This window comes from Pipra filicauda, unplaced genomic scaffold (assembly GCF_003945595.2).
Source record: "Pipra filicauda isolate LSUMZ 115617 unplaced genomic scaffold, ASM394559v2 scaffold278_size1010298_pilon, whole genome shotgun sequence".
NCBI classification, from domain to species: Eukaryota; Metazoa; Chordata; class Aves; order Passeriformes; family Pipridae; genus Pipra; species Pipra filicauda.
The window spans coordinates 93,751-110,819 of record NW_024104396.1 but is presented as its reverse complement, the minus strand read 5'-3'; the positions used below and the strand labels follow the sequence as shown (position 1 = coordinate 110,819).

The 17,069-nt window shown below is 37.9% G+C and overlaps 1 protein-coding gene across 1 annotated transcript in view; it reads left to right on the top strand.

The window, feature by feature from the left end:
* The window catches only part of KIAA1328 (KIAA1328 ortholog), a gene marked incomplete at its 3' end in the record, with an annotated part of 119,173 nt that overhangs the window by 11,107 nt on the left and 90,997 nt on the right, over positions 1-17,069 (top strand). The window contains exon 5 of the mRNA XM_027740285.2: positions 7,637-7,752. Coding sequence (XP_027596086.1) covers positions 7,637-7,752 — 116 coding nt within the window. The remainder of the gene's footprint in view (positions 1-7,636; positions 7,753-17,069) is intronic.

Below are 17,069 nucleotides of genomic sequence, written 5' to 3'. Positions count from 1 at the left end.
CAAATTTTTTTTAACAGAATGCAGGTTCTCTGATATTAATGAAATACTTTTTGCCATAGATTTCGCATGCCTGTGCAGTAATTGGCAAGCATTACTGTCCCTTTTCTTTTTATATAGGAAAATTTGGACAGAGAAATTAAGTTACTTGCTCAAGGTCATGCAATAACTCTTTGGTGCAGCTAGGAATATTTTCTCTCCGATTATTCTCATCCAGTGGACCATTTTACCTGCTAATAATTTGTACTAATATAGGATTTCTTGCCATACAGTATTTCAGTAATTTCTGAAGTTCTTCATGCTTGCAACTCTATTTTATCATATCTTGTGTTAGAAAATGTATAGTTAAGACTGTCATAAAGAGTAGATTGCTGAGAAGCCTGGTTCCAAATTGTCAGATGTTGGAGCTATTTGGACACTGTTGCCACTGTTGATATATAGAGTTATATTCTAATATTAAAAAAAGCCTTTTATTACATTGTTCTTCATAATACAGTGCTCTCTAGTGAATAGTAGTACACTAATTCATTTGAGCATGGGATTCTTCTTAAATCTCAGATGCTGTGATTTTTCCCTTAGGACAGCTTGATATTTCTGCCTGACATTTCTTTGAAGAAAAATAGAAGGTGCAGCAACATTAATTTTGAAAAGTAAAATTAGTGGAACACTATTATTTTATACTTAGTTCTCTTTTATTTTTAAACCTAATCATATTTTTATTGGATGTAATTAAAAGTCCTTTGCAGAGTAATAGGGAAGTTGAACTTTAATTCAGCTCACCTCGTCACTTTTTTAAAACTCTCCATAATTTTCATCCTTAGTTGTACCATGATGGAGTGCTCTTACATGCTTTAGAACATTCTCTGCTATTTCAGAGAAGAAAAAGGACCAGCAGAAAGCCGAAAGTTTTCCAGGAAGACTGACCTGCAGTAAATACTTGGAATAATAAAGGTCTCACTTGACCAGGGCTATACCTCACTGTTCCTTGTTTTGCTACAATTTATGAATGAAAAAGATGGTAGTTGAGACTAATTCGTGCAGGTTTGACGCAGGAAGGTGGACAGAAATAGATTGGTCAGTAAGTGGCTGCATGAAGGCTGTTGTAAAGTGGTAAAATTCTGTCTGTGTGGAAACCAGTTGCAAAATATGATGAACTCTGGCTCGAATTTCAACCAGGTCTTGCTTGAGCAGTTCAGGCTAGTGGCCTTTTCCTGACTTCTGTGACTGCTCAAGGAGAACTCAAGTACTTTTCTTTCTCTTCCCAATTTTTACTTTTCTTCTTCCAACTCTTACTCCCATTGCACTTTTGAACACGGGGGGGGGTGTGTGCCACTGCATTCACTGAAGTGTCACACTTTGTGTTGGTATGAGTAAATTCTAATGCCAGATGCATTAATATATCCTTTTCTTTGAAAAAAAAGTCAGTTACTTGGCTGTAATGCTCTGCTGCTGGGGATTCCAGTGTCTGACATCACGTTAGCTGTTAGGGACTTTATGAAATTGGATTTTGAGACGGGGTCAAAGGAAACGACTCAGCTGTATCCTTTCTAATCCTCCTTTCTAGGCTAAGTAATCATAGTTTTTGATCTGTGCTGCCACCTGTAAATCTAACAATTACCTCGCCTTTCTTTGAATGTATGCAGTCTGTCTTCCCTTTTAAGGTGAAATGAGAGAGACAAACTGCTTCCAAAGTTTAAAATACTCAAATGTTGCAAATTTGAACTTTTTTATTTATTGTGTCAGCAGATTCTTTTCAAACTGTTTATAGAGGAGCTTCTGAGTAGAATGAGTCATGCCCATGAATGCCAAAATGCTTTGTGAGTAAATTCTTGAGTGTGATCAGCCTTTATTTTCAAAAGCAACCAGCATGGCACCTTCGTGTTTTCAGTAAGGTGCTGCTGTCATGATGGTGAAGGTGGCACAGTAAGAACAAATGTTTATCTCTGCCTATAAGCCAAGTCCTTTTAAAAAGGAGAAAGGAAGACTTTCTCTGAGCTTTTATTACAGCAGGCTACTCCTGAAGCAGTCATCAGCTTATGTAATGAAATGAGCAGTGACGTGGTGAAGACACTGAAAGTTCCTTACACTCCTTCTCTGTGCCACTGTCAGGACACATCAGCCTCTCTGAGAAGGAGCAGTGCAGGGTCTGCTGGGACGTGACCAGTTGACTGCTGAACATTAAGGATTTGCTAAACACCACACTGAGAATGATTATGAAGTGTTCTAGAGTGAAATAGTTCAGGTGTTATGCAGATTTTGAGAGCTCTCTCTGTCGTGGCCTTTGGCTGAATGGAGAGGATCTCAAATTTCTTTGCAGAGAGAGTGGATGTGTGTGTACTTGCAAGCATTCCCTTCACTCCTAGCTGATACAGGCCACACCTGTAGCCATACTTCTGTGACTTTGGGGCTCCTGGTATGACAGGTGTATCACAAATGCTTCTTCCCTGCCTGCACAGTTCACCCACCTTTACAGCTCACATATGCAATTTGCTTTAGAGTGAGCAGAGGCCTTGACTAAGTGACAGAGAATGGCTCGTGAAAGTTTAATTTTTGTTTTTAGCGGTGAAAATTGGTAACTAGCTACTTTATATTCTTTCTTTCTTCAGATAAGATAAACATGGAGAAAGCTGGCTCCCTGTTGTCTTTGTAAATAAATCTTCTGAAGCAATTTAGGTAGAAAGGAATCGTAATGCCCTTACTCACCCGTGGGAGGGAGTGATTGCCCTTTCCAAATGAGATACAAGACAGTTCTTGCTATCCTGTTAGTGTCTTTCTGGCTGAGATCACTGGCATACCCAGAATGACTTGCAACTGGCAGCTACCAAACAGCCTTCAGACATGCATTTGACCCTTACTGAGAAGATGCTTCCTCCTTCCCAAGACCTTGGATTCCTAAACCCTTTGTAGGATGCTAGCAGTCTGGGATGCCAGACTTTTCTACTGCCATTACTTTTATCTGGACTTTTTATCCTGATAAGATGAAATCGACCAACTAAAATTGAAATTTTCCAACAAAAGGTGAAAATGGGAATCAAAACAGAAGGTTAATTTGGTTACAGAACTGGAAACCATTACAAAGGAGGACAGTAAAACTATTGTAGCAGATATCTGCTGTTTAAGTATTTTTCTTCCAGGATCTTTGAAGGACAACTTGCCTGTGGAAACCCATATTACAAATCTGCAGTGTTTGGCCCCTCTTGGGTTGCCTTCTCTCCTGGGTTACACTACTTCATATTTAACCAAATTGTTACCTGGCTTTAACCTCAAGATCTTTTCTTTTTTCTTTTTTTTTTTTTTTTTTTGTATGCTACTTTAGGAGCAATATTGTGCTTCAGTTCTCCTAATTGGTCAGGCAGTGAGACTGCAAATGAGATATCCCTAAACTTGTCTGGCAAATGGCTTTGTGCTGATAGGAAAAGCATGCCCAGGATTATTGTATCACCAATCACACTTACCTTTTGTGCTTAAAAAGTCATTTGTAGCTATAAATTCATGCTGTGAGATCTAGTTTTGTATTTTGCAAGATGCATATCATAAAATTTATCCATTGTGCAGCAATTTCAATTAGGTTTTGGGACCATATTTTTTTTTGTTAATTTTTTTTTTTAATTTGTACAAACTGCCCATGATACTGAAGTAAAATGTATCAGATTTGTGAACATTGTTCTTGGACGAAAAATACTACCATTTTCTCTTCCTGGAGTGCTTATATTAAAAGTCACTTTATTGCTCAGTTGTGCCAGAGGCAGAATCAACTCTGGCATGGAAAGTTCTGTTTTTGCCTTTCTAGAGTATGTCTTTCAGTCGGGATAGCTGGTTTCATTCCATGATATCCATGTGTGCTGGACTTTGCATGATGCCCTTATCTTGGTCCTTGCTTGATTTTTGACTCCTGTAATGGACTTGCCTGTTTCAGATGCCACTTTTTGCTTGAAATTTAAAAACTTGTAGTTTTCAAAAATGGTCACCAAAATGTTTTCATCTTTGCTAGCTAGTTGGCAGACAAATACCAGGTTACTGTTTCCTAAAATTTAAGTGTTCCCAAAGAGCATAGGACTGATCAGTGAAGTTTCCAGTGTTTGTGTCTCTGCTTTTTGTTTGTTTTGTTTGTTTGTCTTCTGTCTTAATTTGCTGAGCCACAGTTCTTAATGCATTTCATATTTCTCTTGGTAAAAGCTCCTTTTTTTTTTTTTTTGAACATTTTTAAAACTCTTCATTTTTAAAGATTGTAAGTGCCTTCAGTCAGGAAGAGTTCTTTTGAGTTCTGTCCCTAGTGTAGTGTTGATGTGAGTATTATCACGGCTCTTTCTTGTGCGTGTCAGTTTTTCATTAAACAAATAAAACTTGAAGTGCTGTTGACTTGTGCAGTGCTTCAGAAATTCCACCTGGAGAGCATCAATCCTGCTTACTCAGTGGAATGAGTCAGTGTCACCAGTAAACTTGTTGATCAATTCCTTCTTTAGATCAGACAGAAACACTGGTATCAGCAGTGGACTTGGTAGCACACCACAGTAATTGGAACTGTTGAACTAGGAATTAATTTTAACCCTCAGGCTGATGTCCTAGGAGGGTTTTTTGTCAATATATCTGTGTTATGAGTTTTTCTTTTTTTACAGAGGCTCCTGTAAAATGAAATTAAAATACTGATTTAAGTGCATCTAGAATTATGTAAGCTTTGAATTTTACTATGAATTTATTATATTGAATTCATATAAGCTGTCAAATTTAAAACAAATCTTGAAACAAGATGGTGCATATCCTATGACACACGGTGGGGTCAATGTGAATTGTGTGCAACAAAATGCTTCAGACACTAAATGGGAGGATCAGTTCTGCTGATTTGTCATCTTTGTCATCAGTCCTCTATTTGATCCTGGAAACAAAAACAATGGAGCTGAACACCTGCATGTTGCCCAGTGGAGCAGCTGTGCCCTTTGTAGTTGTGGTGCCTTCATTCTTTCACTGCTCTTTTCTGACCCAAGGAGATGAATAGTGGGTGAAAATCCTTTTGAGGAGCCTTGTAATGTTTTTGTATGGCATCAGTGGAGTCCTTCCTCCTTCTGCTAGAAATCATCTGTTCTTTACTGCCAGAAGGAAAAGAAATAAGTATATAAAAAAATCTCACTGAGCTATTTATATGAAGTGACATAAATCCAGCATAATCTGATGACATTCTTGTATTCCTCTTCTCTAACTTCCTTTTGCCACCTCCTGTGAGTGACTGTCTTCTGTATCTTGACTGCCCTTTATGGGCTGTCTTCTGCTTTGTGATACATAAACACATACTGCCACATTTCTCCTAAGATCACTTACTGTTCTCAGTCATTTACTGCATAAGATATGTGGCACAATATATTCATGTGTCTGGGAGTGTGACAACTTGCTCTGATCTGTGTTAAATACAAACACAGCACGTGAATGTGATGCACACCGATACAAGCAGCAAATCACAGAATCCAGAGATGAGTAAAACCTGCTAGGTTTAGTCTGATTTCTCTAGTGCCCTGTTCTTTCTCACCTTATTTTCTTATGTTTGAGTTTAGTGTTATTGGGTGCTAGCATAGCCCAGTGTTTCAGTTGTCCTGAACCTTTTTCTCATGTAGCATCACTCCTGCAGTTAGTAAGCAAGCTTCCTTCCTTACAGTGTGTCCTGGAGATGATACTTGTTCTCTCTTTCCTTTCCAATTCCCTGCCCTTCTCCTTTACTTCTTGTCTTTTATCCACATGGTCATAGCTGTCTTCATTGTGTTTGTCTAAATTATTTTCTTTTTTTTTTATTTTTGCATCTTTCACTGATAATGTGAAGGAAGGTCATATATTCTGTAGTCACCTGATGGCTCTAGAACTCGTGGTTAGTTGCTAAAGCCTGGGTCTGCAGCCTGTGGCATGTGTGCTGTAGCTGTTACTGCATCAGGGGGCAAAGAAGTATGTGTGGTAGATATTTTTCAAAAGTTTGCCTGCTTAGCTAAAGAGCGTGTAGGTGTTGGTATTTATCCAGAGTCAATAAAGCTGGTTCCCTTTGCTGTTTTTTTAATGCTGTGTGCACAACCCTCACAAGTGTGTGAGTGGAGGGCCAGGGGCTTAGGAATGGGTTGAACTCATCACACCTTCCCAGGCCGAGGCCAGCGTTGTAAATGAGACCACGGGCATATGAATAGTGGAATGTTTTTACACTTAATCCATGTACTTTTTTCCTGTAATTTAGAAACTTTCCAATTAATAGTTTGATCCAAGCTTTATAACCAACCCAATTTAAAGAATTTGATTGTATGTTATCTGTTGTTTGTCTCCATCTAGGTTTGTAGAGGAAAAGTGTGAGCTTCAGTACTATTATTTCCAACTTCATGCAGTCCTCTCAAGCTGATATGGGAAGGGCTGTGGGTTGATCTTAGAGTTGAGGAATACTAGAGTTCACCCCAGGGGAGTGACCCAGTTGTGGTATTTATGGCTTTTCTTCTGGAAGATCAAAACAAACCTGTGTCCTCTTAAGGGAAACACCATGATGTCGAATGGATGTGTCAGTCCTTCGTTGGAGCTCTCTGTCAAGAATGGCAGTGACTCTGATAGGATGAGTGAAAGGCTTAGTCCAGGCATAGACATATATATATATATATATGTATATTTCATATCTTTTTTTATCCTCTTTCCTCTTTCTATATGATTGTTCCACTTAAAGGAAGTTAAAGTTGAAGTTTTTTAAAAGTTATACTGCTTTGGTCTCCTGTCACCTGTGCTGTGGCAGCTGTTTCATCATCATAAAAGACTGAACTTTAAGAGCCTTCAGCAACAGAAATTGCCTAAGTGCAGAGCAATAATATTTATTAGTCTAAGCTCATTACTTAATATTTTTGTGGAGCTTTTATAGAACCATGATTTCTAAGCCATGTTTTTTAGCATAGTTACAGGATGATCTGTGCATAATGATCTTCTTGCCTACGTGATACCAGAATAATTGTTTTTACAGCCTACTCTTGAGGTGCGGAATAAATGATCATTGTAAACCTTTCTCACATTGTCATCTTTTAATCTTGATCCAGTTATTTACACTGAGCAGCAAGATACAGGGGGCCATGCCCCAGACAGAAAGGAAAATTTACTCCTACAGCTTGATATTTTAAAATCCCCTGAACAGGACAAACTGTTTTGTTTGGAGAAAGCTAACAAGAAAAATGATTCTTTCCTGGACTTATGTTTGACCAGTAAATGTGAAAGAAGGATTACTGTATAGATTAAGAAATAGAAAAGTTTTCCAATTTCCTTCCTGTCTTGTCAGTTAAGCTCTCCCATTTGAGTTTTCTGTTTTCATGCCCTGGGCTTGCAAGGATCCCAGTGAGTCTTCATTATGGCTGCAGGGAATCAGGCTGCAAAAGCTAATTGTGGGTTCAGGTCTGTCCTTTGTTCTTCCGTGCTGCCCATTAATGTGCATGTACTCTACTGAGATTGGTGTCTTTGAAGAAATGATGTATTGCATAAAGTCATATGCATCCTCCCTTGTAATATAATAAAATAAACATTGTGAGGAACGAACCTGTTTAAGGGTGGAGAGGGTGTTATCCATTTACCTGCAAAGTGGTGAGGAATTGGAAGGCAGACACTATGGTTATGGGCGTATATTTTATTTTTCTCAAATTCTTTTCAGGGTAAGTGAAGAAAAAGAGGTGACAGAAGAACGGCTGAAAGCTGAACAGGAATCATTTGAGAAGAAGATCAGACAGCTAGAGGAACAGAATGAACTTATCATCAAGGAAAGGGAAGATATCCTTTAAAAATATGTGCAATGGCTCACTGAAATAAAAAGTGAACTACAGAGAAATAATTGTTCTAATTTATGGCATAGAATAAATCTGCATGTGCTGCCATTCAAAAGCAATCAGAGAGATGACTTGTCAGCATGTGACACTGGTTCATTTGAGCTTAAAACTGCAATCCAGCTGTTCCTATGATGTTGTTTTGCTATGAAATAGATATTTGTCAACTAAAAATGACAATAAGGAATTTATGCATTAAAATATGATTATAGATATTTTTTTTTTACTTAATTCTGTTAGGTGGCTTTAATTTAGGTCTAAAACTTGCATGGTATTCCATTTCTCTCAGTGTCCAGAGAAAGACAATCTACACTGAAGGCATATAAACTACATATATGTACTAGGGGGTTTAGCCAATTTTGACTTGTTTTGATGTAGGGTTGGTTTGTTTGTTTATAAACAGCTGATTCTTTTTTCTTGCGGACTGTCACTTGCATTTTTTTATGCTCCATATGCTTAGTCCCAATCTTGGAATATCACGTGCAAAGTCAGTATCATTGCAGGAACTGCAGTTTTCCTTTGGTGTGATGTTACAGACCTTTACAAAATTCTCTTCTTCATTTCTCTTCCAAATCTCTGCTGTCAATGCTTTGTTGTTTAATTTCTCAGAGATCTGATGGTTGACTATAGTGGGGTGTGGAAGAGATGGTGCTGCAACTACAACAGCAGCAAATAGTGTGTGGTTCATCAGGAGCTGTATTTCCAATAGGCAAGATAATAATGATTGCTGTTTTTAGGAAGCATGATGCAGCCTGTATACAGTACTGTTTTCAGTCCTGAGTTATGCCTTGTTCAAGATAAAAATGACAGAAGTTGAGGAGAAGGGCTGCTTGAGATGATGGGGGGCCTGGAGGAGCTATTTCCTGAGCAGAAGCTGAAGTGTGTCTGTATATGCTTTTGAATAGTGACTGGCCATGTAGAATTAGGGTGGAATGGTGGTGGGGTGAATAGGGGAGAGACAATGCTGAGGCAAAAATGGGCTATTCAAGGTATGAGCCAGTGTTGAAGCAGAAATAAACGGACATAAACAATCCACAAACTTAAACATGACGTTGGAGGAAGGTTCTGGAAAGTTCAAGCAATCCTAGTTCACTCTTTATCCCTGGGAGGCTTAACAAAAAAAGCAGTTTCTTTTTGATGGAACTTGCTTGCCTTACAAAAGGCACTCAGTGATGTGTGGTCTCTGCCAGCAGGGGATTGCCCTTGGTGACCCAGAAGATCCCTTCTGTCACAGTGGCACTTAAATTGTTAGAGTTTTGCCTGTTTGTACTAAATAATATACACATCAACAAACTTAGCTGGCGAAGAACAGTTACTGGAAGATATTAAATCTGATGTATTCAAGAGCCATTAGTTGTGGCTACAACTCTACTACATTAATTTCACTAAATCAGTGTTTTGTTGTGTATTACATCTTGTGTATCCAGTCAGCTCGTGAGTGTGGGTGGGATGCATATTCCTGATTAATTTTTTTAAAATTTATCCACATAAAGCTTTCACTAATTTATGTAAGGTTTATTTGGCTACCGGGAAGTAGACATTTTTACCTGTTTTTTTGTTTTGTGGGCTTTATTTCGTTCTTGTTTTTTTTTTTTCCCTTTGCTAGAAATAGATTGCGCAGGCATGAATATTTTTCCGGAAGTCTGGTGGACATGGCAGGAGGTTAATGCATGCAATTTTACACTTCATAAAACTTTGTAAAACCTGGAAATATAAAACAAGGTTATAATTTAAAACAATATCATTTTAACTGCTGCAATACTTGCCTATCATACATGAATGATTCAAGATTTTCAACGTAACTCTGATCAGTTAATTTTTTAAAGCTTGTTGCAGGGACAAGAAATAGTAGAAATGACTTGCTGAGTTTGAATACAGATTATGGCCATTTCAAGTACAGCAACTTGAAATTCTTCAAGGTTTTCTGGATTGTGGAGTTCACTTGCAAATAAGATGTCAGGGATATAAAACCATAAGAAAACGTCTGCAAGCTATCCCAGTATTTAAAAATTATCCTGTGGTAATAAATTGGTTCTTCTGATATAACTGCAGATATCCAGTGAAGTGTAATTCCAGCTTGGTAAAGGTTTAATTCATTTAGCATGGGCAGTCTGTTTTTTTTTCTGGCAACATGTATTTTGTTGATTTTTTTTTTTTTCTTATTGAGATTCTTGCAGATATTGTTTGGTGCTTGAAACTCCTACTTTGAAGCAAATCTGTCTTTATTTTGCTGTCGTTGATTATTTTTTCCCCCCAAGAAGCTGTGAGGACCCCTCTGTTAGAACTCATTGCTGATGAACTATTACAGAAGCTTTGGGAGTGGGGAAATGGGTGGTATGCAGTGAACTCACCGCAAAACTTTGAGTAACTTAGCAGTATTTGAAACCCAGTATCTGCCTGCAGCCTAAGCTCACATTTGCTTTGGAATTGGTCAGTGTCATCTGGGTAGGGAACAGCAGCTAAAATTTCATGCAAATTTAAAAGTCGGTTCTATCCTTCCATTGCAGTTGACACTTTAAAAAATTGAGTAGTTATTACCAGGGCGTTCCACTAGTGGGGGACAACCCTGATGAGCACGCTGTGAACCACAAATAGGCCAGCCTACTCTTAGCATTGCCAAGTACTTACTATCACAGAATTAAGGAAATTAGGGATTTCAAGTAGTTGCCCGGTCTACAACTTTTTCCTAAAGCAGTATTGTTAGACCTGTCATATTATAATTTGGACAAAAGTAGGTATTTTGGCTTGGTTTTTCTCAAGGCATTTAACACTTGAAACTGTCTTCTTTCAAAAGAAGCTTGATCTAAAGTGTTTCAAACAATTCCAAAACCAAAACAGGATCAAAACTTTATTTTGCTTGTAATAAACTCCTGTAAGCCTTTTTTTCTGGAAAGTTCTAGTGCTGTAGTTCTTAGGAGATGTGATGCCTAGTGGTGTTAATGTGCGTGTGCTGTGATGACATCTCTTGCTGTTATTAAAATTTGCCCAGTTAAGCTGAACTGGAAGATCCAATAACAGGTGCCCCTGTTCTTTTGATGCCCTCCACAATGAAAGCATCTTACAGCTGTGAAGATGAGAAAGTGGTGGGAAAAAATCGTTTTCTGAAAGCGAAGATTAAGTAAGAGGTAGAGGGAAAAATGTGAGAGTGTGTATTGGGAAAGTGAGATCTAGAACCTGGCTGTAAAGAAAGACTTGAAAAAGGAGGTTAGTCTGGAAATGGCTGATGTGAAAGCAGTGAAAGCCTGTGAGTGATGAGTTCAGAAGTGTTTGGGATAAGCAGTCAGGGTTAAGGAAGAGCCAGGATGGCGGCAGTTGGCCTAGGATCAGGCAGATGATTGTGAGACAGCTGGTGGAGGCAGGGATGTGTCTGTTCTGTGTATTCCAGCACTCTCCAAACTTTGAAGCAAAATTTGAGGCGAAGCTCATGTGAGAAGGGTGTTACCTCCCTCTGTGTCTTCCTCAACATCCGCTCTTGGTATTTGTCTTCTGGATACACACTGGGTGACTAAACTGCTTCTAGTGGCCATCTAAATTCTGGCATTGATTTTGGAGTGTGTGACTTGCAACTTCCTTTTTCTTATTTGTTTCATTTGCATTTTCACGATAAAGGATGAGGAGTGTGCAGCACACTCAGACAACTTGTGCTGCCTGTTTTTCCAGCTCTGCCAGGAGCTGTTAATAGAAAAGCTGCTGGCTTTCCTTCCCCCCCAACATATTTTCATGCACCTATTATTAATTTAGGTCCTAAATATGATTTAATTTAACAATCAGGAAAATATCTTTTGTAAGATGCCCCAGTACTGTCATGATAGATGTCTTAGGAAAAAAAGTATAATAATGAGATTATTAAAAAACAAATACTATTGTTATTTCAGAGCCCAAAGAAATAAGGTTGTGGTCTTTATCTTTTTATCACCATTGGAGATTTTTTTCATATAAATTTGATGATGTTGCATAAATGAAGAAGAAGAAACAATCTTAACATGTCTGTAAAGATTTATTCACTGGGTAGAGGAAACTTTAAAAAAAATTTGAAAAATTGGTTGTTGAATTCTAAGCTCTGCTTAAATTATCATTATGTAGACAAAGGATAGGCAAGTAAAGAGAAGAAGAGATTCTGTTTATTACTAACTTCTTTTTGTAAATTTGAATTTATCAGTCCTACTAAACTGCTGTTTTTGTGCATATTTAGAATGTAGCTGGGTTAGTTAAGCTTTTTGTTGGAATTATTTCTGACTGAACACAGACTTACAGAATGGTTTGGGCTGGAAGGGCCTTTAAAGACCATCTAGATCCAACGCCCCTGGCAAGGGACACCTCCCAGTAGACCAGGTTGCTGAAGACCAAGCCAAGTTCATATGACAAATCCCATGTGATTTACTTGGTTAGTCTTAAAATTGATCACAGACTCTGTTTACACATGTCCTTAATATTATAGAACTACTTAATTAGTTGATTTTGCATGCAGTTAATGTGAATATTAATTTAACTAAAACAGTTCATTTGCTGATATTGTTAGTGAGACATAGAATATTAATTTGCCGAAAGAATAATGAGCTTTATAAGCATTATCTAGAGACTTTAATAAAATGCTTTTAGTTTTTTACCATAGTACTGTTCATTACATTAGTCTTGCACACATAAATTAGGGTACTTACATATTTTCTCCTTTTCCTATCTTACTGTGTTAATGGAGAATTAGTAGTATTTTTCAGAAGAAAAATAGTTGCTGGCTTTACTTAATGCAAAGAACAAAGTGATAGAAAAACAGGTATCAGAGTGCAGAATTCACTTGCTTGTTCTGTCATACCTTTCCTCTGTAATGCTTAATTTGCTTTTCTGAAAACGCGGAGAGAAACACGCGCTTCTGCTTCCTTTCCTTTTTTTAATCTGACCCATCAGGTTGTCATCACAAGTGAAGAAACAAAAAGAGTCTTGCACAAGGAGGCTTTGGCAATGTATTTTGTGCAGTGTGCGGCCCCTGCTTGGCAGATACCTGTGTGTGTGTGTCCCTCCCCATGGCAGCTGTTTGCAAGAGGACAGTTAGTCTGAACTCAAAATGACAACACAGTGTCAGGGAGAACTGGGGTATGGAAATTAACAGTATAGTTAAGCATGCATATATATGAAAGTGGGTCCCTGCCTTATTGCTCACCCTCCCCACCCCTAACAGAAAATAAAGGGCAAGAAGAAAATTTCTATACGAAGACAGATTTTCTGTTTGCAGGAAACTTGTACATAGTGCTTTTGAAAGTTAAGCTATTTCTTTAAGACTCAGTAACAGTTTGAGAGTTTGACTTTGGCTAAGTCTGTTCCTGATGGTATAGTTTCTGACAAGTTATGAACTGAGGGTTTGAAATGACCGTCATTATTTTTCTTTTATTTCTTAACTTGGCTCCCTTGGCTTATCAGTTTAATGTTTTTTTCCTTTCTATTTTTCATATGTGAATGCATACTATATATCTTCTTGTGCATCATAATTTGTTTGAAGGTGTGTGAGGAGAATGAAAAAGTTAGTATTTTGTCCCTTTCTTCCTTTTTATCCAACTGCTTCACTCTTTGAAGGTATTTTCCTTACTGTTATTTCAGGTATCTTACTAGTAAATGTTTCTAAGCAACCCTTGAGGTCTATTGAAAAAAAGCTGCACTTATTAAAAAGTCTCTAAATATTTATGTACTATTCTGTAACTGCAGTATTGGCTAAATAATGTATGTATTTACGAACTTAAATGTAGAAAAATCCGTCAAGGACTATTGGGTAAATAAGGTATTTTGAATTTTTCATTAACTTTTAAACTAAAACAAGGTGAAACGTTGTAATGTTGAGTGTTCAAATGGATCAATGGCTGCAGATGCATTTGAAGCTGAGCTTTCTATGTTTAATCCTAGCTAGTGCCTTAGAGCACAAGCTGGCTACATTGTCCATGTTGTGAAAATACCCAGAATCAACAGGCAGCATCTAAACAGCCAGAAACAGCCTCTGTAGAATGTGAGCTAGACAGGCTTTTTGCCCTAAACCTTTGCACTTAAGTGGTGTGGGATTGTCTGTGAGATGGTACTGTCAATACAGAAATACAGCTGTGGGGTGAGGGAAGCAGACTTGGTCTGTGTTTTGTACCAGGTGTGGAATGGTTCAGTGTGTGGCTGACACAGGAGAAGACTTTCCCACCTGGCAGCTCTGGGACAGAATTTTGGAGGCCCCCTGTGGTGAGTGTTGAGGGTTAGTGGCATTCTTGCATCTCCTCAGTTTCATGACATTTTTGTACTGTAGTGGTCTGTTCCTGGTACTAAAGACTTGGTGTTTCTGAGCTGTCTGACTGAATAAGAGCTAGAGTTCTGCTCTGCCAGGTTGTTGATAACCACTGGTCACTAAATGCTTCACAGACAGCCTGTCTCCTAGCTCTGGGTTTCTTAAGCACAGACATGATATTATCTATGTTAACTATCTGGTGTGGGTCTCAGAACTGGATATTTTGATGAGCTGCCCCTGTCTAAACCGAACAGGAGAGACCTGTCATTAGAAATGCTCCTTCAGCCGTGGTGATCTCGTGTATCAACATCAGGTACCATAAGAAAAAAACACTGAAGTAATTCAGATCAAAAAAATATTTCTCTATAGAAGTCAGGCTGGGCAGTTTAAGTGTCTCAGGTGAAAGACAGATCTTCCTTTTTTTCTTTTTCCCAGACACTGACCAGGCTACTTAACCTGACTGAATTTGACCCCTGTTTTTGTGGCTACTGCTGAAACATTTGGCTTTAGGCATATGAGCTTTCAAAGTGATGTTTGAGTTAAGTTTTCCTTTATGACATTTAGCTCATTTGGAAACAAAGACTGAGATCTTTTAAAAGGAGGCACAAATGCGAAAATGAGATCATTAATTGTTGAAGCTGGTACTGTAACAAATTGACTAGAAATGTGGATTCAGAGAAATTGATGTACTTTATCCTTCCAAACTAAATGAATTCTCCATCTGCTTCAGCTTCTCAACTATAATGAGGACGTTGGACTGACTCTGCTATTGGTTTCTCTGTCTTCCTGAACTATTTTGGAAAGTTTAAACATTTCTTGCATGATTAAATACACTTTCAATAAATCAATCTCATAGTAATTGTTGTTCAGGAGAGTTCATTATTCAGTTCAGTCTTTTAAATTACTGTTCTTCTTTAAAGGATTCTTCTTACGTAATGGCTTCTGCTAAATCCATTTGCCATGCTCTGGCTTGTAATTACTTTAGATTTGAAGAATAAAATGAATGGCTTTATTATTAATCAGTAGCAAATTTGTCTTACTGTTTTTAGAGTGGCCTTCGCTCATGAAATAGTTTTAATGGTCTGGATAGCAAAACACTTCATACCTCTCTTTCAACAGAGATTTAGTGAAAGCAATCAGATAGTTTTGTGGGTTTTTTTTCCTTCCACCACTCCCCCATCAAGCATTTTGTCACAATGACTGTCATCACATGTTTGCTGTTGTAAGCTGCTGGCCCTCTGAAAGCCTAGTTTTGCTACCTGGTTTTAGATTGGAAATTTTTCAGGCTGGGGTAGCCTTTATTTTTGCCTTATGCTGTGGAGAGTACATTGCACTTAAACACAGCATTTATTTAACATTGATTGAACATTGGCTATTACAGTGGACATTGGCCTGTGTGAACTTTGTTACTGTTCAACCATGATGAAAACTTAAGCTATTTCTTACCTCCTTTCTATTGTTGTGGGATTTCATAGTTCTTATTGGCGGTGCCTTTGTATTCAGAGTTGCAAGTCTGTGCTGTACCTCCCCAAAGCAAAATTCCATCTTGTTTGACAGCAGCTGAGGCTGGGCATATAACTGTCCTGTGTGAATCTTCTCAATTTGGCATCAGTTCTTTGTCCATAGTCTCTTGTAAAGTTGTTCAAACCCATCCTTAATTTTAAGCTGCCAGTCAGTGCAAAGTAATATAAGTACATTTTCAGCCTTGCTAAACTTCTTAGGATCTAGTGGATGTTACATTAATATCTCAATTTCAGAGATTACTTAGAAAGTGAAAGTGGGTTAGTTGTAGAGTTATAAGCATTCAGTAAGTCTCAGCTTTTAATTTCTTTAGGAATTCATTGCTATAACAGCACTCTTGGTTTTGTTTCCTCTGTCAATTGTGATGTTTAACCAGGGCTAAGAATTTTGAGTAATGCTGAGGAATTGGAGAAAACATCCAAAGAGAAATGAATAGCATCCTTGAAGTCCTAATTCCTTGGCTCTCTAGGAGGTTATTAAAAGTATAAGTGTAAAACTGGGTGGAATTTATCCAAATACAGGAACTTCATTGAAGACTTCAATATATACTTTTTGTCTTTAGTTGCATTGGCATCACACTCCTTGCTCTAGTTTCAGGAGTTGTGGTTTTTTCGTTCCACATTTACATTTTTCACTTCATATCCTTGTATGTATATGTTTATTTAAGTACCTTTTTTAATTGTGGAAGTGGTAAGCTTTTCCTGATGGCAGCGTGGTCACTTTCATTGCGTAAGTGTCAAGAGATTTACATAAAGGTCAGCCCCTTCTTGGGACAAAAAATACCCCAGGGTTTACAGCACAGGGAGTACAGTTGTAGTAATAAGGATTATGTTGCTGATAAGTTCCCCTCAAGGCCCCATGATGGTAATACCCCTATATTTTGTCTTTAAAGAAAACTGCTGAGAGGCAATAATTTTTTTTGTATGTGTCCCATTTTCATTAATGCATGGTAATTGATGGAGTTGCAGTGACTTGTAACAGTAATGAGTTCTAAACATAAGAATGCACTCCTTTCTAATAAGTGAGCACTGCTGGGGTTTAAAAGCGTACTAAATCAGTTGCTTTAGTATGAATTTATTAGTTTTTTTCAGCATTAGCTTTAATAGTAGTTATTTACATAAGCGTACATCCCATTAACCGCCATCAGGGCTGGAAAACATGCTGAACTGTTCATATTTTCATATAATTATTGAACATAATGGTTTCATTTGCATTTCTAAACAGTGATGTTTCTGTCAGGCTTGGAAATAGTGTCTTTACGCAGTCCCTATTTCACATCCACTTATTTGACATCGTTAAATTTTATGCTAATGTGCTTCCCTAGAATGTCATCAGTAGGACAGATGCTTGCACTTTAATATACAAATCAGTGATGCTTTTCCCTCCCCCCTCCCCTGAACTGCAAAAGAAATAAAAAAGCATATCTGCACTTTTTAGATATAGTTTGTTTCATTCTACAGAATCTGTGAGAACTGAAACTTAGGTTTCAGCCC